The sequence below is a fragment of the Chenopodium album genome, chromosome 22 (assembly GCF_948465745.1).
Source record: "Chenopodium album chromosome 22, dcCheAlbu1.1, whole genome shotgun sequence".
NCBI lineage: Eukaryota > Viridiplantae > Streptophyta > Magnoliopsida > Caryophyllales > Amaranthaceae > Chenopodium > Chenopodium album.
Window position 1 is genome coordinate 9,986,480 of NC_137855.1, and position 23,521 is coordinate 10,010,000.

The window sequence follows — 23,521 nt, forward strand, 5'->3', positions numbered from 1 at the left end:
AGCTTATTAGTATGAATTGTATTGATGATATTGTTGAAGAAGAAAATTTGCTAGTGAAAACTCAAATTTAATAAGACAAGCATGTATAGATGACAATAAATAATTAATTACAAGTATATGATATTTAATTATACCCTATACCCTCATACAATGTAATGAGTATACATACTCTACTTAGGTTTTTTTTTTCTTCTTTTTTGAATTGATATTCTACTTAGTTAAACATGCATTAATTTACAAATTCTTCATACATATATTTATTCTACTAATTAGTTAAATTAAGTAATTAGGATAATGAAGAGATGTTACATATATACATTATTGGTATAACTGTATAAGTTTAAATCATGATCTCTCTTTATCACTTTTTTTTAAGTATAAATCTTACATTATACTTGTATCATTCATTCATTCAATTCGGCTCATAAACACAAACAAAATCCCTACTACTAAGAATTTAAATATACTTAGCTTCATAAGTTCGTAATACTTTTCAATCTATTAATTGGGATGTTTAGTGTTCTAAACCATCATATCCTTCCTTTCAATATTCTTTGACCAGGCCACAAATCCTCCATCAATACATGGCCCCCTTGCCCTTCTTGCTGTCATCGAGCTTCATCATCGGTGAAGCTAATCAGCGCGGTGGCCACTAACTATAAGGCCATAAGCCAAGCAAGCATAGTTATTGCTGGCCAAAGCATGCACAACCCAGATAGACGACCCAATTTTCGTTCCTATTATGCCTAATAAGAAAATGAAGCCACCATGATAGTAACTCTACGACACTACGTAGACACGTTGTGTGAAAAAAAAAAGGTTGTACTTAAGGTTATTTTGATGTTCAATTTGAAGAATCTATACCATGCATAATACGAGTAAGTACTTCGTATAAGATAGACATATAATTTTATAACATAGTTTGTGTTGATCCCCTTCTCCCCTCCCTAAGCTAATTATAAAGCTAAATAATACTTCGTAGGTCATTAGATCATACCATATCAAAATACACCACCTCTTGCCTTGTCAATTAGTTAAAACATCATCATGAGTTTGATCAAAATTACATGAACAATACTCGTAGTTATCACTATTCATGTAAATTTCCTTATAAGCTTGGAAAATAGGATAAAAGCAAAATAAACTTTTTTTTTTATTTTATTTTTTTTTATTTTATTTTAAGAAGACAACAAAATTGACTTCTTAAAAACGAGTACGGTAATAATCTATACAAGTATCTATTTTTTTTTACGGGTATTTGACTTTTTTTAAAAATAAAAACTTATTTTATCCGAAAGAATTCACTAAGCAAATGTACACTAAAATAACGGAGTAACATTTAGTTATTTACACATGATGTAGGTGTAAAAACCTTCCTTTTTCTTGTGATGTAGATTGTGTAATTATTCATGTAAAAAATTTCCTTAACAATCTAACCAATTGTTTTTTTTACAAACAATCTAACGAATTAGAGAAAACTAAAAAATTAAAAAATAAAATAAAATAAAAAATAAAAACAAATATTCAACCTCTCAAACGGTCAGTCTAATTTCTCAGCCTCCTCTCAATCTCTCTCTAATCCCCGCTACACGCTTCACCCAATTTCAAGATCACGACGGCGGTGACTCGAGAGAGAGAGACGGAGAGAGAAACTCACCTTCACTACTTCTCAACTTTCCATTTTCTCTCTCTTCTTCATTTTTCCCCAATTCAATTTCCCCAATTCCCAAACCCTAATTTACTCCTTCAATCCACTTCCCACGCTACTACGCTCTTCGTAATGCATAATTAGATTCAGTACTTTGAATCGAAGGATTAGATTGTGTGTTTGGGAGTAATAATGGCGGAATTAGGGCAACAAACGGTGGAGTTTTCGACACTGGTGAGCCGTGCGGCGGAAGATTCGTTTATTTCTCTTAAGGAATTGGTTGAGAAATCTAAGTCTTCTGATATGTCTGATTCTGAGAAGAAGATTAATCTTCTTAAGTTTATTGTTAAGACTCAGCAGCGTATGTTGCGGCTTAATGTTCTGGCTAAGTGGTGTCAACAGGTTAGTTTTTTTTTTTTTTTTTTTTTTTACTCTTTTGTTGTTTATTTTGATCAATTTGATTTCAAGATTGTGGAGTAGAGGTGAATTTCTGGGTTTTAGACTGTTGCTCACGACTCGAATGTTAGTTGATTTTTGGAATTGATATGGGATTGGATTGCAATGCTGCTGTAATCTGTATTTGGGTGTGTTAATTGTTGGGGAGTTGGATGTTAGTTTGATTTTGAAATTTAGTGATTTGAGAAAGTTTGATACTTTGGTAGATGGGTATTGAATATGAGATTTATTTCCAATGTTTTTCTAAATGTAATGTTGCATCTTAATGTCGTTCATAAGTAGTGTCAACAGGTTAGTTTCTTACTCTTTTGTTTTTTTATTATGATAGATTTGATTGTAAGATTGTAGAGTAGAGGTGAATTTTTGGGTTGTAGACGGTTGCTCGTGACTCGAATGTTAGTTGAATTTTGGAATTGATATGGGATTGAAATGTAATGCTGCTTTAATTTAGACTATGGTGAATTAAATGTTGGGGAGTTGAATGAATCTTAGTTTAATTTTGAAATTTAGTGATTTGAGAAAGTTCGGTTCTTTTATGGGTTTTGGTACATGGGTAGCTAATATGAGATTTATTTCCAAGGTTTCGAAAGTACCCATTTATTTAATGTCCTCGCTAAGTGGTGTGAGCAGGTTAGTTTATTACTCTTTTGTTGTTGATTATGATCAATTTGATTCCAAGATTATGGAGTAGAGGCCATTTTTTGGTCTTTAGGCTGTTGCCTGTAATTTGAATGTTAGTTGAATTTTGAAATTGTTATGAGATTGAGTTGCAATGCTGCTTTAATCTGTATTAGGGTGGCTTAATTGTTGGGGAGTTGAATGTTAGTTTGACTTAGGAATTTAGTTATTTTTTTTTTTGTTGAAGGAATTTAGTGATTTGAGAAAGTTTGTTTGTTTGTTTTTTTTTTATAATTTTTTTTATTTTCGGATTTTCATTAATGTTTTCCTACCATGTATAGGCATATACCATCCTGTAATATAGATGGATGAAATGATTTGAAAAAGCTTGGATCATTTTGGCTTGTTTGATGATTATCACCTAGGTTGCATTTGGTAATTTCAAATTGATTTTAATGTGCTGAACATAGTTTTAGAAAGTAAAATTGCGAGATTCAATTTTACAAATAGCATGTCTCTTGAAAATTTGAAATTGAAGTCTTGACCTTGAGAATGTGGTACAATATCAAAGTTTTCTGGAACGATAGTACAATATCACATTGGAGAGGCAGCATTTTGTTATTTTATTTTTTTCTTTTTTAAAAAATATTGTTAATAATGAGAATAGCTGAAGACAAGGGGAAGGGGGCTTAATTTTGATGTAATGGGTAAGAGAGCTGAAATACTCTAGTGGGCTAAATCTCAGTAGTCAGCATAATGGGCAGGATTTTTTATTTTTTAATTTGTATAAAAAAAAGTTAAACAAGATAGCTGAGGTTACCAAGCTTTTAATGAAGCCTATGCCCTATATAGAATCAAACTAGGATTTACCATGATTCAAAGCTGGAAAGAAACCTGAAATATGAGTTGCATTGACAAGTCAAGTAGCCATTCTCTTACAATCAGCACCTTTTTCTAAGATACTCGAAGAATTTATGCCAAGTTGTTAAACAGTTTTGGACTTGGCTCAGTCCTTATAGAAGCTTTTATTAAATTGTGTAATGCCTATAGGTTTTATTAAGGTATTTGATAAATAGGGCCATTTTGGTTTTGACTGGAATTGTGAATTTATGGCAACTGTTATTGGATGCTGTATTGTTAATGTTCCAAGTCTTTCAAACTCAGATCCAATTCAATATTTGAGTTTAAATGTCTAAATATTTGCCTTTTTCTTTCTTATCATCATAAGATTTTAGAGTATTAGTCTCTTGTTTGTATCTTCAATTTAAACTGATGCCGCATTCTTCTGCTTTTTTTTAATTTATTATTATTTTTTTTATTTTTTTTTATTTTATTTTTATTTTTAAAAAAATTATTTTACTTTTGACTTTCATACTCCCTTCATGTATATACTTTTTTAACTTTCCATTTAGACATGTTTTTTTTTTTTTTTTTTTTTTTTTTTTTTTTTATAATAATTTTTTGTATCTTCCTACTTTGCTTTATTCCTTTTATGGTACAGAAAATTTTCACTTTTGTCATTACTTATCCCATTAAAACCATATAGTAATTCCAATGTTTCGAAACAACTTTCTCTTTCATTGCAAAATAAAACTTTCTCTCTCCTACCTAAATAGTAATAAAGGGATACACTTTCCACTTACCACTTCATCTATATGAACAGTAAGTAGGAATATATGAAAAGTAAGTAGAAGATAAGAACGGACGGAGTAAGCTAATGCACAACTTTGACCAATAATGTTATATTGTCGTAATTGTGACAAATCAAATAAATTTTGCACAGTAATAGTTGCTTAAATACGTATATTAGCAGAAAAAAATGGTTAAAGCAAGAAATGTCATAGTGCAAAGGTCAATATGGAACATAAAAGAAATGGCGGACTAGTTAATAAGATATTTATAAAAGCTCAGTTTTTATTACGGAGTATTAATTATTTTTTTGGTTGCTTTACTTTGCTTATTTTAATTTAATATCATCACTAACGTTCAATTCTGTTTGCTTTTTTCTTTAGGTTCCGTTGATACAATATTGTCAACAACTTGCGTCCACTTTATCTAGCCATGACACATGTTTCTCACAGACAGCGGATTCACTATTTTTTATGCATGAAGGGCTCCAGCAAGCACGTGCACCTATATATGATGTGCCGTCAGCAATTGAAGTCCTTCTTACTGGATCTTATGAGCGTTTGCCTAAATGTATAGAAGATGTGGGCATGCAAAGTTCCTTGAATGAGATTCAACAAAAGCCAGCTTTGAAAAAGCTAGACATTCTTGTGCGGTCAAAATTGGTTGAGACTTCACTTCCGAAGGAGATATCTGAGGTTAAAGTTTCAGACGGTACAGCACTTTTACGTGTAGAAGGGGAATTTCAGGTGCTAGTTACTCTTGGTTACAGAGGTCACTTGAATTTGTGGAGGATATTACATATGGAGCTTCTTGTTGGTGAGAGAAATGGGGCCATAAAGCTTGAAGAGTTGAGACGATTTGCTCTGGGGGATGATTTAGAGAGAAGAATGGCTGCAGCAGATGAGCAACAAAACCCATTTATGATATTGTACTCAGTTCTGCATGAGTTTTGTGTGGCGCTGATCATGGATACTGTTATAAGACAGGTCCATGCTCTACGTCAGGGAAGATGGAAAGATGCAATTAAGTTTGAACTTATCTCTGATGGTAGCACAACACAAGGAGGGAGTGCTTCAGCCACACAAATAAGTCAGGATGGAGAATATGAGACATCTGGTCAACGCACTCCAGGGGTGAAGATTGTTTATTGGTTGGATTTAGATAAGAACTCTGGTACATCTGATGGTGGAATATGCCCATTCATTAAGATTGAACCGGGTCCTGATCTGCAGATCAAATGTATACATAGTACATTTGTTATAGATCCATCAACAGGCAAGGAGGCCGAATTTTACCTGGATCAGAGCTGCATTGACGTGGAAAAGTTGTTGCTCAAAGCTATACGATGCAACAGATATACACGTTTACTTGAAATTAATAAAGAGCTTTCTAAGAATGGTCAAATTTTTCGAGGTGCTGGTGATGTTCTCCTTCAGGGTATCATGGATGAAATTGGTGTGGACCATAAGAAGGTTAGTAAAACATGTTTTGTCAGTTTTATCTCTTTACTGGGTGTGTTGGTAGTGTTTACTATGTATAATGACACTAAACGAGTTCAATAGGAAGGGGCCTTGGTAAGGACCTCGACTCCCCTACTTTATTTATTTTAGGCATAGGCTCTAAGGCCCTGTTCTTGATATATACAGCTAAACTAAAATCATTTTTACCGAACTAAATTACTTTGTTGAACTTATATTATTTTTAATAGATTAAAACTTATTGTTTTTAATTCTCTACTATGTTGTTTTTTTGAAGCAATTGCTTTCTACTAATTAAAACCTATGTTTGCTGATCTTAACTTTTTTTTTTCTACGAAACTTATATTTGCTGATTAATTATTTTTTAAGTTGAGGAGAACAGGGCTCAATAGTGTCTGGTTGAAGTGGGTTTTAAGTTGGGCATAGGCGGGTAATGTTTGATAATCCCAAAGAAAAAAACTTCAGAGGGTCAATCTTCATGTGCTGACCTAGGAAACCATCGGACACTCTAAAATCTTGGGTTTAAGCTCACTTAATGATTTTGCTTCAATAAATTCAAGGCAATATGAAATTATGGGGAAAAAAAAATATCATAGCAATATTGTTTCACATAAATTAGAGGTGGAAGATCTGACTGCAACACTTATAGGTTGGCTTTTGATTCCTCTGGACAAATTTTTTCAATGTAGAGAGGAAACAAGGAGAGTGATTGGAAAACAGATAATTGAGGGCTGCAGGTTCTATACTTTTAACTGAAAATCTCAATTCTCCTTAGGCTGGGTCAATTGACCCTTTATTCTCCCAGTCTGTTACTCAGTTGTACAAATCTGCCATTCCCCATTGCTGAGGCCTTCATTGCAATAAGTGCTTTGGGTACAGCTTTCAAGTATTATTAATCTGTGTAGCTGACTTTAATGAAATGACTTCTGGATTGATTGTGATCTGTTATATTCCTGGACACTAGATTATTTATTATTCTTCTTGCTTGTAATGAAGACTATCTAATTCTCTTTTGGTTTGATCTTTGTAAAACTAAAAAAATCTTCAAAAATCCGTCCTACAGGGTTATCTTGGGCTGAATCATGTCCTGAATTTGAGTTGAATCTATTACAAGGATAACTTGTTTTATGATATCCTGTACACAGAATAATTTGGTGTGATTTGTTGTTGATTAATGGTGAAGCTTTTTGTTGTTGTCTTGTACTTCCAATATAATGATATTTTTCAACTTGAAGCTTTAGTGACCAGTTATTTGAACCTTAAGCTCCTACAGAATTGGAGCATGTTAAGAATTTGTATGTTCATACGTTTTCTTGCTTTGTGGTGCTTAATATGGTAAGGGAGTATTTTGTAAGAGGTATTAATAGACAGAAAATTAATTCCTTTTTGAGGTTTTAGTATATTTCATTTGATAGGTTCACCCCAAACCAGGTCTTCCTGATTTCTCTCATCCCCCTAGGTTTTCTATTCATCTCATAGGCTTTATTATTAAAGCTATACTACACCACCCATCTTCAGCTATCACCTTGACAATCCATCAAGTGACACCATGTTCTGCCACCATCAATCCTTTCCTGCCTCCATCTTGTGGCTGCTTCCACAAGGTCTCCACACATCACTACCATCGAGACCACCCTCATAGCCACCTGCTAACAATTTGCTGCCATCCATTCATCACTCTCTATATCCTTATACATACATCCTTACCAACCACCTCCCTTAAATTGGCCTTAAATGGGAAAAACCTGGTCACCATAGCTAAGATTCACATAGGACTTCAAACTTCTTGTCAATGATGGAAAAGTATGACACTTTGTTAAGAGCTTTGATGGTCCAATCGGACCATGTAATGGTCAAATGCAACCTATTTAGGAGGGGAGGATGGCTTAATTATAAATTGCAAATTGAGTGGTTTGTTGAATAGTGGTGAGAGGAAAGTGAAGAAGAGGATGGTGTTCTAATTGCAGATGACAATGCTGAGCATTGTTCATGGAGGTGAATGAGTACTTGGTTTTCGCTAGGAGGGCATGTCTATTTGTAGGAGGAGAAGGAAGGAGGCACCAAAAGGGTTGTAACATTTTTTGGGATGGGGAGGGGATTAGGGCTTGAAAGAATGATTCTTTATGCTTACTTAACATGATTGGAGGAAATGATTGTATTTTTCTTTTAAAAATGGTGATTCAAGCTCTTGTTCTTGAATACTCTCTCTGTCCCTATTTTTTTTACCCCATTGCCAAAATGTAGGTCAATTTTTGAAAATTTTGACCATAAATTCCCGTTGTTCTTCAAAAGGAAATATAGTTATGTGGGAATTTGTTTGGTTCTTCTCATTGTGAATTAAATTAGTATCAACTTGTTATAATTTTTTCGTGTATGGATTTAGAGATATAAACGTTTTAACACGTGTCCTAGAGACTGCACAAAGTCAAATGGGGCAAAAATAAAGCGACAGAGGGAGTATTAATTACTTCCCCTAGACCCCCCCCCTCTTTTTTTGGGTTATTGGTGTAATAGCCTTATAGTCCTGTCTCAAGTGTTTTTATATTATATGTTGTGTGGTGTAGTACTTTGGGTTGTATGATTTGGGTGGTTTCTTGTCTGCTGAGGTCCATGGTTATGATTCTTTGTTCCTTTGGAAGTTAAATGACATGTTATGGTCACAGACTTTGCTTAGTGATTGATTATTGTTTTGTAGAAAGATGCAGTGCCTGTTGCAAGGGAATCTGATGGACAAGAAGTACTATATGTGCGTGCTTATGGTTCATCATTTTTTATTCTTGGAATAAACATAAGGTATTCTCCCTGTCTCTCCCTTTTATTAAGAGTACAAATTATGTTTTTATAATGGAAATTTCCTTTTTTTAGCTTCTAGTTTCCATCCTTATAACAATGTTGGTGTTGCTGTATCTGGTAGATTAAACATAATTGAATTCTTGTGTCAGTTTGTTAAAAAAAAAAAAATTTGACTGCGTTCACAATTTTGTTTCATAAAAAAAAATTTTTTATGCTACATTTGGACCAAAAAAATCTATTTATTTCTGGCAAACTCTGCAGAATGCCTAATTTAATTCATTTTTTGTGTTCTTTAAGTTTTTTTCCCCCCATTTTAAAATTTCCAATTATACATCATCTCTTTTTTACTTCACTAGATCTATAATTACCTAATTTTTTTTTTCCAACCCCAGTCTTTGTTTCCTTTTTTAAAGTGGAAATAAATATTTAAACCCCTTTTTTTCTCCAACTTATTCTTTCCCTGGAAAGGATTGGAAATTAAGTTGCAAAAATAATTGGGAGAAATAACATAAACCACGAAAACAAATTAAATTAAAAATGAAGTTATTTGCAAGAAAGTGGATGTTGCAGGCATTGCAAACAAACTAAGGGAAAATCGCTTGTATTGGTTTGGGCATGTAAGACGTTGACCCTAGGGTGCAATGGTACGAAGAGTGGAAGAGTGGGACCATGGAGAGGTTAAACGAGGTAGAGGGAGGCCGAAAATGACTTAGTTGGAAGGAGTTAGAAAGGATATGAAGAATATGGATTTGCATGAGAATGTGGCATTTGATCGTAAGGGATGGACGAGGAAGATTTTTGTGGCCGACTGTACAGAATAATCATTTTGGTTCATGTAGCCGACCCCACTTATGGGATTAAGGCTTTAATTGATTGATTTTTGTGAGTAGTTTGTTAGAAAGTTTTGAATTTGTAAGAGTTATTGGATGGTTCAATAATTTTTGAATTTTATTGTTCAGCCCCTAATGAGGCAGTACTTGGGAAGTTGGGATGTCGGACTTGTTGCAAGATGGTTGTTTTTTTTGTTTGATTCAATTTATCTTAGAATACTACCATTGTGTGATCCTTTTTTAAGTTGTGTTTTGTAATCTTCTAACTGCTGCTTTGAATGTAACCATTTCGTTACTTCTTGGCAGGAATGGACGTTATCAGCTACAGTCGTCCAGAAATATTGTAACTCCATCAGTATTGTCAGATTCCGAAGATTCTTTTAACCAGGGATCTCTGAGTGCTGCTGAAATTTTTATTAATTTGCGGAGCAAAGCCATTCTTCACTTGTTTGCATCAATTGGCAAGTTCTTGGGCCTTGAGGTAATTGTTTTATTTTTTATTATGTGCAGCTAGATTTGTGAATTCAGTGGACTATATCTTATGTAAGGATTTGAGTTTTTTATTCCTAAAAATTAAATCTTCAAATTGACTGTGAGATAATTTTCCTTTGGGGTGTGTGTGAGTAGTGCTTACTGACCTTATAATATACTTGTGTTTCCTTATTACTGAAGGATACCTTGATTTATTCTCCAATCCAAATGGCAGTTTAACCATTTTATATTGGATAGATGCTTCTGAGCTAGACCAGGGCATAGATTTGTAGCTAGAGGGCTCTAAGTCTGCCTGGAAGTAGATTAAGTGAGTCTCTCAATAAAAGGATAGCTTGTAAATCCTATGGCTCTCAGGCCTCTCACAATTAGGGGACAATTTACTCAATAAAAGAAATGTTTTACCTGTATGAAAGAAATATTTTCTTTTTTGGTTGTGATTTTAGTTTGGCAGAATCTTTAGCCTAGCATTCGGAATGATGTGCTAGTCGTTTTATTTTTTAAAATTTAGTAATGTTGATTGAAGATCTTTATTGTTTTGGCTCTTCATATGAATGTTAGAAATGAGTCTGTTTAGTACTATCTTTGCGTGCATTTTTTATTATTGTGGAAATCTCTTTTTGGGGTTTTAATAGTAGGGATCATGCGAGTTTGTCTAAATCAAAACTGGCTTTTGTCCATTTTGGACATAAGCCACCTTGTCGAGTATCTGTCTTAGAATAAGGATTGAAAGATTTATAACATCCAGGAGCATGCTTTGGGTTGCCAAAGAGATCCTAAATCTGAATTAGCGAAGCTTAGAGAGTGGAGTTTAAACCTAGTCGAGCTCATACTGCACACGAGCTTTGGGAGGAAATTTAGACTTCCCCCATATTGCTATCAATGTCTTCATGTCGCACGACCCGCGAGTTCGACTCTCGTTCTTACCATGCTCAGCCAATAAAATAAGTATGTTGTTGGCACTAAAGTTGTCTTTATCAATTAGAAGATGGGCTGAATTGGTGCCATTAGACATTTGTCTTGGTAGTCATGTTTACCAATAACAAACTATTCTGTACCTGTAAGGGTCACTTGTGTCCTTTTTGGTAAAAAGTGACTTTTGATTTAGAATTCCATGGTGTTATGCAATCTTTGTTCTTCTGTAATTGTAGTGGATCTTATTTTGTTTAAATTCATAGGTTGCACCTTTTGCTGTTGCAGGTGTATGAAAATGGTTTCTGTTCAGTGAAGGTTCCAAAAGATATCTTAATTGGTGCAAGCTTTTTGTTGATGGGATTTCCTGACTGTGGCAGTTCATACTTTTTGCTTATACAATTGGATAAGGATTTTAAAATTGTCTTTGAATTGGTTGAAACACAGCCAGAACAACCTGGTAAGTCGAACGACTTTGTTGTTGGGCGTGTTAAAAAAATTGATGTAGGTCAGATGCAGATGCTTGAAGATGAATTGAATTTGAGCATTCTTGATTTGAAAAAAGTGGGAGCTGGAAGCCCCAATCAGCCTTCTAATTTTGGTCTGGTGTCTAATTATAGTCATGAGGGGTTGATGCCAATTACTCTTTGTCCGCCGCCATCAAGTTTTTCCTCTATCATCGATGAAATCTTTGAGCTTGAGAAAGGAACGTCTGCTCCTCATTCTGTTCCTAATGTTTCCTCATCAGTTACTACATCTGCTGCTTCTCATTTGGGCTCTGTACCTTTGAATCTCCACTCTTCTAGAGTTGGAATTGGTTTATCAACACTGGAGGGAAATGCCCAAATGTCACAGATCAATCCTGCTATCAAATTTTCACCCCACTATAGTGGTTCTTTATATTCAAAAGCCAATGTCAAAGGCTTAAGTCAGTCAACTTCTGTTAGTTCACTCCCTTTTGCTCAGCAGAGGAATAGTGCAACACAGAAACTTTCAGTTTCCAAGTCCGAGCAGGACCTTGCTTCTCTTAGGTCACCACAATCAGTGGAAGTTAGTTCTTTTAGGTCAATGGATGAAGATCATTTGAGGTCTGTTAATGGAAAATCACAAGATGTAATCTCTAGTAGATCATTGCGAATTTCGTCTCTACAATCCGTTGGCGCCCGTGCATCAGCGTCTGATGCTAATGGAATTGCACTTAAAACATGGGCTGCTACTCCCGTATGTAAGATTATCTACCATTATTCTCTTGTTTGTTTTGTTTAGAGTTGTGTTATATCAAGTTTTATTTTTCTTTCTTCTCTTTTGGCTAGATTAATGTTGATACTTAGTTAGATCAACATGTACAGATGCAGGTTGCAGAACTGCTTCTGAACATGATAAGGATTCTAGAAAAAGGAAAGTTTCAGATATGCTGAATTCGTTACCATCACTTCGGAGTCTTGTTGATGGAGTTTCTAAGCGGAGAAAATTATTGAATGACCAGCATTCAGTTAACTCTGATATCCCATCAAATACAATTTGTAATCCTGAAGGATACACTTATGGTGATCTTTTAGCTGAAGCAAACAAGGGAAATGCACCTTCAGGTGTATATGTATCGGCACTTCTCCACGTGGTTAGGCATTGCTCTCTTTGTATCAAGCATGCCATGCTAACTAGTCAGATGGAGGCTCTAGACATTCCATATTTTGAAGAAATAGGTCTTAGAAATGCAACTATGAACATTTGGTTTAAGCTGCCATCTGCTAGAGGAGGTTCATGGCCACACATCTGCTTGCGTCTTGGAAAATCAGGAAGCTTGTGTTGGGATGTGAAGATTAATGATCAACATTTTCGAGACCTGTGGGAACTTCAGAAAGGAAGCAGTAACACACCGTGGGGAAGTGGTGTTCGCATAGCTAATACATCTGATGTAGACTCTCATATCCGTTATGATGCTGAAGGTGTTGTTCTTATCTACCATTCAGTTGAAGTGGATAGCATTAAGAAGCTTGTAGCAGATGTTCATCGGCTCTCCAATGCAAGAATGTTTGCACTTGGAATGAGAAAACTGTTGGGCGTGAAGACAGAAGAGAAGCTAGAGGAAGGTGCCAATTCTGATTGCAAATCAGTAGTTGGAGCTAAGGGTTCTATTGATGGAGTGGATAAGTTCTCTGAACAGATGAGGAGGGCATTCAGAATTGAAGCAGTTGGGCTCTTGAGTCTCTGGTTTAGTTTTGGTTCTGGGGTCCTGGCCCGTTTTGTTGTTGAGTGGGAATCTGGTAGAGAAGGATGCACAATGCATGTTTCACCAGATCAGCTTTGGCCTCATACCAAGGTAGGAATATTTATTCCTTGTGTTTGTGCTCTGGGATTTTGTCTTGGCTTGTTGAAGTAACATTTTTAAGTTATCATTTTCTCATCTTTATTTCTAGGCTTACTCTGAAGATATATTCCTTTTTTTTTTTCTGCCTTGATTTTGTTGGATTTTTTTTTTTTTTTTTTTTTTTTTTTTTTTTTTTTTGAAGTTTCTACATATTGCTGTTGGGTATTGAAGGGGATGATAATGAATTTAGACAATTTGCTATAACTGAGTTTGACTTGGTCAAAACTCAACAAACACCTTTCTTTAGCCAAAATCATATCCATTTGAGCTTGACTTGAGCTCATATAGTATTATTATAATAGAATTTGCTGTTCAGACTATAGATTGTTGAAGTACTGTTATGCACCGGTACAGAAGTCTTCTGGCAGTTTTTAAATTTTACTAAAAGATATTGAAAGATACAAATGTCCAAATTTATGTAATTGGTAAGTGTGAATTGACAAAGGGTGCAGTTAAATAAAAATGGGAGTAAGAACTGTTTTTTTAGGAAGAGTTTTATTTCCACTAAATTCCACCTGGAATGATGTAGTGGGATTTATTTGAAAATAGGGCTTTTAATTGCGATGGAGATTGACATGTTCAAATTCAGATGCTAACAAAAATATTTAATGGACTGAAATTCACAGACCGAACTCACAGAAAAGGTTGACTCTTTGATTAACTGATTTATACTATTACAGTCATGTAATACTGTCTACTATATGGGTCATTTGAATTTCATAAAATAAAGTTTACCAAATCAAAGTTGCATCATACATTATAAGCATGGTCTGAACAGTTCTGATTTAATGTATAAGAAGGATGGATTGAAGTTTGATGCATTTTCTATATGATATGTACTCTACTTAAGGTAGATGTTATATTTGACGTAAGCTAGGAGAAATATGGTAAAATATGTTGGAAGAAATAATTTTATTGAGTTTTTTCTTTTAATGTTACTCTCCCCATCCCTTAATTTTTGCTTCACTTTCCTTTTTCTGGTGTCCCTTTATTCTGCTTCAAACCATATATAGTTATAGGGACCACAATTTTCCTCTCCCAAACTATATTTTGGACCCACCATTAGTTTCTCTCATCAACTTTACTCAACCTTAAAAGTAATGGAAAAAAAAAAAAGTGGACGGAGGGAGTATATTATAAACTTATACCTGTATGAGCTTGGATAAGCAGTGCAGTACACACATGGATTGGGGGGGTATGGGTGACGGTCTGAATTAATTGGTATCGGCATGGGAAAGAGATTTCACTCAGTCTGAGTAATGGTATGGTTCTTTTATTCAAATTCTGGTGGATGTATAGTGTCTCTGGTGGCACACCTACAAGGAGTTATTCAAGTATATTTATTAGATTTTCTTGCATCTGAGTGAAAATTTTCATTTAAGACTTTCCTGCTATGAAGCATTTGAAATAATGTGTATTGATTGATTTGTGCAGTTTCTTGAGGATTTTATAAATGGAGGTGAAGTAGCATCCTTGTTGGATTGCATTCGCCTCACTGCTGGACCTTTACACGCACTTGCTGCAGCAACAAGACCTGCTCGAGCTGGTCAAGCTGCCATTATTCAGGGAGTTGGCTCTACCGTGTCAGCTTCATCCAGACAAGGGACTTATGCTTCTGCTCTAGGAGCTCCTCCTAGTAGCCTGTCACCCAATGTGGGTGGTCAGGGAATTGCTGGTGCTGCAGGAAATTCTGTTGCATCTGCAGCAGCAGCAGCTGCTGCTCTTGGGAATCATGCAGGTGTCATGTTGGCTGCTGCTGGCAGGGGTGGTTCAGGCATTGTTCCCAGCTCATTGTTGCCTATTGATGTTTCTGTTGTGCTACGGGGACCTTATTGGATAAGAATTATATACCGGAAACATTTTGCAGTTGATATGCGATGCTTTGCAGGAGACCAGGTCTGGCTTCAACCTGCCACTCCACCAAAGGGGGGCCCTTCTGTTGGAGGATCATTGCCCTGCCCTCAGTTCAGACCTTTTATTATGGAACATGTTGCTCAGGAATTGAATGGTTTGGAGCCAAATTTTGTTGGTGGACAACAGACTGTTGGACTTTCAAATTCCAACAATCTAACTTCAGGTTTAAGTCCGCCACTAACTTCTGTTAATGGAAGCAGAGTTAATCTACCAAGTACTTCTGGGCTTTCTAGGCCAGGAAACCAAGTTTCTGCTATGAATCGTGCTGGAAATTCTCTTACAGCACCATCAAACATGCCTGCAGCTGGTCCAGGATTGTCTTTACGGAGATATCCTGCTGCAGGTGGCGCTGCTCATGTTAGAGGAGAGCTGAATACTGCTATTATTGGCTTAGGCGATGATGGTGGATATGGTGGTGGTTGGGTTCCACTTGTTGCTCTTAAAAAGGTTCTAAGAGGAATTTTGAAATATCTGGGAGTTTTGTGGCTCTTTGCACAGTTACCTGATCTTTTAAAGGAGATCCTTGGTTCAATATTAAAAGAAAATGAAGGGGCATTGTTGAATTTGGATCAAGAGCAGCCAGCATTGCGATTTTTTGTGGGGTAAGATGTTCACGGTTTTTCTTGCATGAGTTGCATCCATACTTAATTAGTTTGTTCATATGAAATTGTTTTACTCCCTTTGTTTTTAATTGATTGTTCTATTTGGAATATGCACAATTACGTTATATTGTATTTAAAATATCTCAAGCTACATATAGCAAAAAATTGAAAAATTATTCGTCTGAAAACTAAAACTCAAGATGAATTTACGCCCACATGACTATGTTTTAAAATCTATGTGTATCCTTGAAATTTTAGATTCCATTTGCATTAGAATCTCCCTAGATTCCAAATAGGACAATCAATAAGAAACGCAAGGAGTACTTGAATACTGTCGGCAAACTTTAACTGATCTGAAGTAGGTGAACCATGCAATATAAAATGAATTTAGAGATCAAATATAACATATTTACTGTTTGTTCTTCTATTACATAAAACACTTGTATAAATATAATCATGGAATGTAAATAAGATGTTAGGAAGTTTTAAGGATCCTTTCGGTAAATAATTTTTATTATATAAAATACTCCCTCCGTCCAAAAAAGAACGACCCATTTGGCCAAAACTTTGTCCCAAAAAGAATGACCCTTTTGCATTAAAACACCCACCAATTTGCTACAATATTTGTGCAAAATTAGCTTCCCCATATAAGTATCTGATTTTCCATGTTATTTTATTACTCTCTCTCTATTTTTTTACAAACCCTATGTAAATTTATCTTTCCAATATACTTTTACTTCTTTTTACTTAACTTCCTTAATACCCGCGTAATCAACCCAAATGGGTCGTTCTTTTTGGGCGGAGAGAGTACTTGTATAAATATAATCCTGGATTGTATATTAGGAAGTTTTAAGGATCCTTTCAGTAAATTAATTTGTCTAATTAAAAAAGGAAACGCAATTGGGGCCAAGTTTAATAAGTCCCATAACAACATTTCAAAATATGTCACTTTCTGATAGCTTTCAAACTATGTATTGCGTAGTAATTCCCTTTTTTTGCATGTTCTTCATATTTAGTAAATGTGGCTGAAGTTAAACTTAAACTATAATTGGTAGTTTAGGTATTAGAAAAAACATAATCTTGTGGGATAATACGAAATACTTTTCAATGTAAAATTTCTAATCATCAAATTTATCTATAGTTTTTACTAATGTATATTTGAATATTTTAATGGTCAAAGTTTGCATCGGAGACTGTGCAAAATGCTAAGTGAAGAATGTTATGGAATGGTATATGATTTAATCAATTTATGAAATGTATGGTAATAGATATGACTTGTACCATTGTAATCGCCAAATTAAATGATAAAGAAATTTATATATATATATATATATAAAGGTTTTTTTTTTTTCTTTCCCCTCCAGTTTACCAGTAACTCTCATTATTTGCTTGCTATAAATAAATTTGGTTTCCCTTTTGTTGGTGGATTTTTTCAATATCAGCCACTTTATACAATCTCCTTTCTCTTCTCACACATTTGAAAGGAAAATAGGAAAACTAAAGTTGAAAATTGGTGGAGCGTATTGATCATCATTACTACCCTGACGTCTATTATTTTATAGTACCTTTGGCATAAGATATATGAAAATGTTCAACAATAAAAATTCTGATGAATCCTACTTCGTATTTGGTTTGGAAGAGCATGTTTTAACTTTTTCCCTGGAATCTCTCTCTCTCTCTCTCTTTTTTTTTTTTTTTTTTTTTTTTTTTTTTTTTTTTTTTTAATTAAAAGCTGTGCACATTCTTTCTTGGAAAAAAATTATGCCTTTTGAATTCTTGAATTTTGTCTGATTATGAATGTGCATGCAACAGGGGCTATGTGTTTGCTGTTAGTGTCCATAGAGTTCAGCTTCTTCTGCAAGTTTTGAGCGTGAAGCGCTTCTCTCATCAACAGCAGCAGCAGCAGAACTCGGCTTCTGCCCAAGAGGAGCTAACACAATCTGAAATTAGTGAGATATGTGACTACTTCAGCCGTCGTGTTGCATCAGAGCCATATGATGCGTCACGTGTAGCATCATTTATCACCCTTCTTACATTGCCAATCTCTGTTTTAAGAGAGTTTTTGAAACTTATCACATGGAAAAAAGTTATGTCCCAATCTCAAGGTGGAGATGTGGCACCTGCTCAAAAACCTCGTATAGAATTGTGTCTTGAAAACCATGCTGGTTTGAATATGGATGGGATTTCAGGAAATCTATCTGCTACCAAAAGTAATATCCATTATGATCGACCCAACAACTCAGTTGATTTTGCTCTCACTGTTGTTCTTGATCCAGCTCACATACCGCACATTAATGCTGCTGGTGGTGCTGCTTGGTTACCGTATTGTGTGTCAGTGAGGTTAAGATACTCCTTTGGAGATAATACGGCAGTTTCCTTTCTTGGTATGGAAGGAAGCCATGGAGGTCGTGCCTGTTGGTTGAGAGTTGATGAATGGGAAAAATGTAAACAGAGGGTGGCTCGTGCCATAGAAGTTCCTGGATCTTCACCTGCAGATATCGCTCAAGGGAGGCTAAGGCTAGTTGCCGATAATGTCCAAAGGGCATTACATTTGTGTTTGCAGGGGCTAAGGGATAGTGGCGCTGGAGTTCCTGGAACTTCTGGAGCCTCATGATTTTATTTTTTTAATCATGATAATTCTTGCATGCCTTTTTCTTTCTTTTTTTTTTTTTATTATTTTTTTTTTTTATAGTTTTGGGTTAAGATATTAGACAGAGCAAAAGTTGGTGCACAACTTATGATGATCAACAGATCAAGCTAGCAGATTCTTTGATCCTTGGTGCAAGCAGAATTGATATGCTGGTGGCTGAGTTTCCTGGATCTGCTTGCAAAGTGTAGTTGATTTCAATGCCTTGCTTCAGTAGCAGCTAACCTGAAGATGCATGAAGACCTATGATTTGTCATAGGATGTATCATAATTTTGAGATTACTATATGTATTCTGACAAAGCTTAAATTAGGAATTAGTTCATCTTGTACAGAATAGTCACAGGGCTAGAATTTGTGTAAAGGAATAGTTGGAATTGCTTGGTGTATTTGTTATAAGTACATACCTAAATTTAATCTAATGGCCACATATAGTGCTTAGTTTCTGTGTTGGGTTGAATTGAGGCTTAAGCGCCCGCCTTCAGTTTTTAGGTTCTCCACAGGGAAAATCGCCCACCTCAGTATATTGTACCTCAGTATATTGTACTGTCCCACAAATAGAAAGAAGTTAAATTAACCAACAGATCTGAACCGATGCTAGTCTTTGCACCTTTTGCAGACACGAGATATCTTAAGGTTCCATGTGAACGGTCTAAGGTATACATGTTTCTGCACCAGCTCCAGTGCGCATTAGCACCAGCTCTAGCGCATGTGTGCATGTAGCTTATATGGACTAGAGTCTTAAGTTTGGTCGTGCACAACACGGATATGTGAGCAGCCAATTGCCTACCACTCGCCAACTTGGTGCGATAAACTCCTCTTTTGGTTTTGCAGCCTTAGGCGACATTTCTTGGCTGAATCCATCTTTAAGTCAATAAATTTTGTTATAGTTAGCTTGCATTAACTCAATTCTACTTGTTGCATGTTGGGCTGATGTGATTTACTTGCTTACGAGCCTCTAGGCTCAGGTTAGCAACTCCAATTAACATGTGAAATAGCGATACAGTTTGTAATTCTTCCATATCACTAAGAATGCCTCACAACTTTCTTTTTCACCATTTAAGAGTTGGTTCATTTGAAAGTGTATAATGTTTTTTTCTTTTTTTTTTTTTTTTTCATGGTTGTTAAGGAGGGAAATATTCTATTAAAGGGGTGAAACAAAGTGAATTAAACACCTATTTTAAAATATAGGACAATTTTAGTGGAACGGATGAAGTAATTGAGACAATAGCTCAATACTATGATATCAAAATTACTTACTTCAAAATTGAAGTCCAAGTCCAAACCAAACTATTTGCAAGCCAAGTTCAAAGACCCCCCCCCCCCCCCCCAATCTTTTTTTCTTTTTTTTTTTTTTTATCACACCAAAATCTTAATTTATGACTTGCTAGTAATATATTTTATTTTGTGATGTTCTAAATTGTTAAATTTATTATTTTTGTGAATGAGCTGTTAATAAAAATTGCAACCAAAAATTGATTGAAAACTTATCATTATTCACCACACCAGAAAGGAGGATGTATATTCACAACTCATTTTTTCTACTCCTTTGATGATTAATGAGAATAAACATTTTTTGTAACTTTTGGAACACTCTTAACTCCTATAAATACAATAAAATACCTTTGTCATTAGGTCTAATGTAATGAAATATATTATTTTCATAACTGTTAATTTGCTGATTTGCTCATCCTCTTACTAATTTTATCCACCAAAACTAAAGATTAAGTTGACTACGAGTGTGAGTTTATGGCACATGATTTTGAATTCTTCGACCATAAGCTTCATAGATTTGCAGTTTGTCTTCGAAGATGCATAACTATGGAAGATGATCATTCAACTGGTGGCAAACTACAAAATGTACTTGTCAACCATCTTCTTCGCTAATACATATAGAATCACTAATAAATATAAAATTCTATCTTGAAGTCCAGAATATCACCTAATATTTTACCAACTAAATTAGTCATCATCCGAAAAATCTTGCAAATTCGACAGTGACTCATCATAATCTTCACGGAATTCATTGTGAAGAATTTATTATAGTGCACATAATAACAATCATTGAATAGCTTTCTTTTTCCCTTCTTTGCTATCCACCCTCTCAAAATCAATCAGGATTCAAGGATATGAGGAGAAAAATAATATATACCACCAAATCGATCCAAAAGCTCTTCACTTTCCAAAAGAAAACAGCAGAACCAGTTGCTCTTAATTTTTTTATAATCATGTAAATTAAAATTAAATAAATATCCTACAAAAAGAAGCTTCCAACATTGCTTTCTCAAACAACTAACCATTAATCAATTTATTTCAACGTCCAATACATTTCAATTCTACTTAAACATCATACTATAAATTATGCTACAAACATTTTCCAAAAGCTTGGGTCCCACATTTTTGTCCACTATACAGGAAAAACAAAAGAGCATTGGTCACAAATGTCTGGGTCATACCCCACTAATTCCCCCACCTTTGATTACTAGAAGATTAATAATTTTTTTCAAATTTATATTTGACAAACTTTATACTTTATAGACTTGACCACCATAACATAGCATAGAAAAAACATGTTAGTGCCCACCATTTGCTTTTTCTCCTCCTAAACATTACCAATCATCCTCTTCTTTGACAAAAACTGCGAAAATGACTTCATCTAAAATGTACCTCATCTTCATTTAGCAATGCCCTTGATATCCTTATCCTTAAGGGGTGTTGATCATGGAGGCGGGTTTGCCTCGGGCTTGATGATTGCTGGAGGATCAGGAGGCGGTGGTTGTGACCGAAATATAGCAGATGCGAGTGATACAGGCATGATGCAGAGTGCCTTAGACTGAAGGAATTGCATAGCAGCTCCTATGTCTTGTTCCATTAGTTTAGCTACTTGCTGCTCTGTGCCATCACTTGACCACTTCTCCCATGCCGCCTGTGCCCCATCAACGCCTTCCCCCTATAAATGATCATGATAGATTTTATTTAGTTGACTGGAATGCATAAAAAATTCAAAATTCAAAAAATATACTAGTGTGCGTGAAAAGTTTATGTTACCTCAGCAGATGATGGGGGTACATCAGCTACAAGTTGTGCCACAGCACCTGCTCCACCCAATCTGCTCATGCTTAACACCTGATTGATTTCAATTACACTGAAAAAAATTAGATAAACTACAAATTTGCAAGACAGACTCCCTCACCCTAAAATAACATTAAAATAACATTAGGAAAGCATAAGATATGTTGGTCTCGGAATCTTCATTTCATCCTAAGTACTCGTGTCAGCTATTTACACTCCAACATGGATATGGTCACTTAAATATTAAACTAAAAATGTACATGTATTTCATAAGTAGCTTAGTATGACACTTGGACAAGTACTTGTATTCAACATAGGTATCCAATTCTGAGTAGCAGAGCATATGATAAACATAAAAATAACAGATCTTTGCTAATTGCCATTGATCAAATAAAATGCTGGCATCTGGATTTTGAACAGTAGAAGAGTATAATATAAAGCTCGATGAAGTTTCTATTAATAGGGACACTACTTTTGAATAGATTATAATATCCCTCAAATGTGGTGGAACCATGATGAATCCCAAAGAGGATACCTTGACTTGGAGCCTCAGAAATTTCACGTAATCAACGATTTCATCAAGCATAGCCGCCCTGTCTGTCTGTGCAAGCAATAATATTATATTAGAGCAATAATAGCATCATTTAACAGTTCTTTATTGGCAAAGAAACAGAGATATTAAAACTTGACAAGCAAAATAATTAGTTGAGGCCAATACTTTGTTGCAGCTAGGAACCAGTTCTTGCAAAGCCTTCATTCTTTCAGCTATTCTTTCCCTACGTAACTACACATGTAATGGACATAAATACTATTAGTTCAGCAGTTGTAATCAGTTGTGATCAGTTAAAATCAGTTACGAAGCAAAAATCAGTAATTGTTTAAGTAGAGACACTAGCTGAGCTAAAAGGTTTTGGTGATCTCATAATAGGAATTGCAAGCCCAGATTAGAGAAAGAGGCTTACCCGTTCAGCAATACTGTGGGGATCAGTGGCCTGACCACGCCTTGCTCGCACTCTAGGCCTGATTGCGGGTGGATGTGACATCGGTGGAGCTGGTCCTGGTGCTGTATGTCCCTGGAAAGTCTGCATACCCATACAATAACCGAAATGAGTTTTCTCATCTTGCAAGAGGAATAATAGACATAATGTTTTTTTAGAAGGGATTTTTTTTTTTTTAAAATTTCACCTACAATTTTTACAGTTTAATATTCTGTATGCAGAAAGTATCTACAGAAGGATTAACAAAAATAGCTAGCTTCTCAAAGCGAATATAGAAATATATGGGGGTTGTTTCACACTTTCATTAAATTTTCCAAATATTCCAAATATATATGAAGATGAAGTAAATGCAATTCCAAAAAAAAAAAAACTAATCATGAAGCATACAAATTATGCTAGCCAAATACAAAACCAATGAAGATGGTAGCTTACAATGTTGCCTAAAATCAAAATGAATATTTTTCTAATATATTCAAGCTATAGAAAGAATCCCATATATTCAAATCCTAGAGGTCAAAGTATGGATTTCTCTTTATTGCTAACTAGCAAGATGAAAAAAAAAGGTAGCAAATTTCTAATCTTAAAAAGTATTTCTTACAGCTTTACTTGTATTATTGTATATAACAGAATGTCAATCAATTTGATGTGATGTTTAAGCAGATAAATTAGTTTAGATATTGATAAATATATGCAAACAGACTTAGACAAAGAATTAAAAAAAAAAGTTGGACTACCTACAACTCCAAGTAAAGTTCCATCTCAAAACAAATTACAAATATAAGCAATTTGGTAGCAAGTTAGTTAAAAATGTTCTCTAAAGTTTAACAACACGTAAGAATAGATCTCAACAGGCCACTTTACCTAAGTGACCTCATTTCTAATGAAAGAATGGACAGCAAAAGAAATAAAGAACTCGTATACATATCTGAGTAGATTTTAGTCTACTCATACATTTTAAAGTACTATCTGGTATAATAACTGATGATTTGGGTACACCCAGACTAAATAGGGAACATTTTGTCAAGGAAAAAACACACGAGTCAAAAATGAAGAATATTTTCACTCAGGA

The 23,521-nt window shown here is 34.9% G+C and overlaps 2 protein-coding genes across 2 annotated transcripts in view; one reads left to right on the forward strand and one right to left on the reverse strand.

The window, feature by feature from the left end:
- The first annotated feature begins 1,832 nt into the window (after positions 1-1,832).
- Positions 1,833-19,010, forward strand: LOC145604568 (mediator of RNA polymerase II transcription subunit 14-like). Its single transcript, XM_081660457.1, has 8 exons — positions 1,833-2,050; positions 4,735-5,823; positions 8,525-8,622; positions 9,759-9,933; positions 11,142-12,078; positions 12,203-13,173; positions 14,656-15,737; positions 17,550-19,010. The coding sequence occupies exons 1-8, from the start codon at positions 1,841-1,843 to the stop codon at positions 18,349-18,351; spliced, it is 5,364 nt and encodes a 1,787-aa protein (XP_081516583.1). The 5' UTR covers positions 1,833-1,840; the 3' UTR covers positions 18,352-19,010.
- A 1,613-nt stretch (positions 19,011-20,623) lies between these two features.
- Positions 20,624-23,521, reverse strand: part of LOC145603574 (transcription factor bHLH7-like) — a 7,873-nt gene continuing 4,975 nt past the window's right edge. Inside the window, exons 3-7 of the mRNA XM_081659498.1 lie at positions 22,417-22,536; positions 22,173-22,238; positions 21,990-22,055; positions 21,431-21,508; positions 20,624-21,332 (exon numbers count right to left, since the gene is read on the reverse strand). Coding sequence (XP_081515624.1) covers positions 21,102-21,332; positions 21,431-21,508; positions 21,990-22,055; positions 22,173-22,238; positions 22,417-22,536 — 561 coding nt within the window. The 3' untranslated portion in view covers positions 20,624-21,101. The remainder of the gene's footprint in view (positions 21,333-21,430; positions 21,509-21,989; positions 22,056-22,172; positions 22,239-22,416; positions 22,537-23,521) is intronic.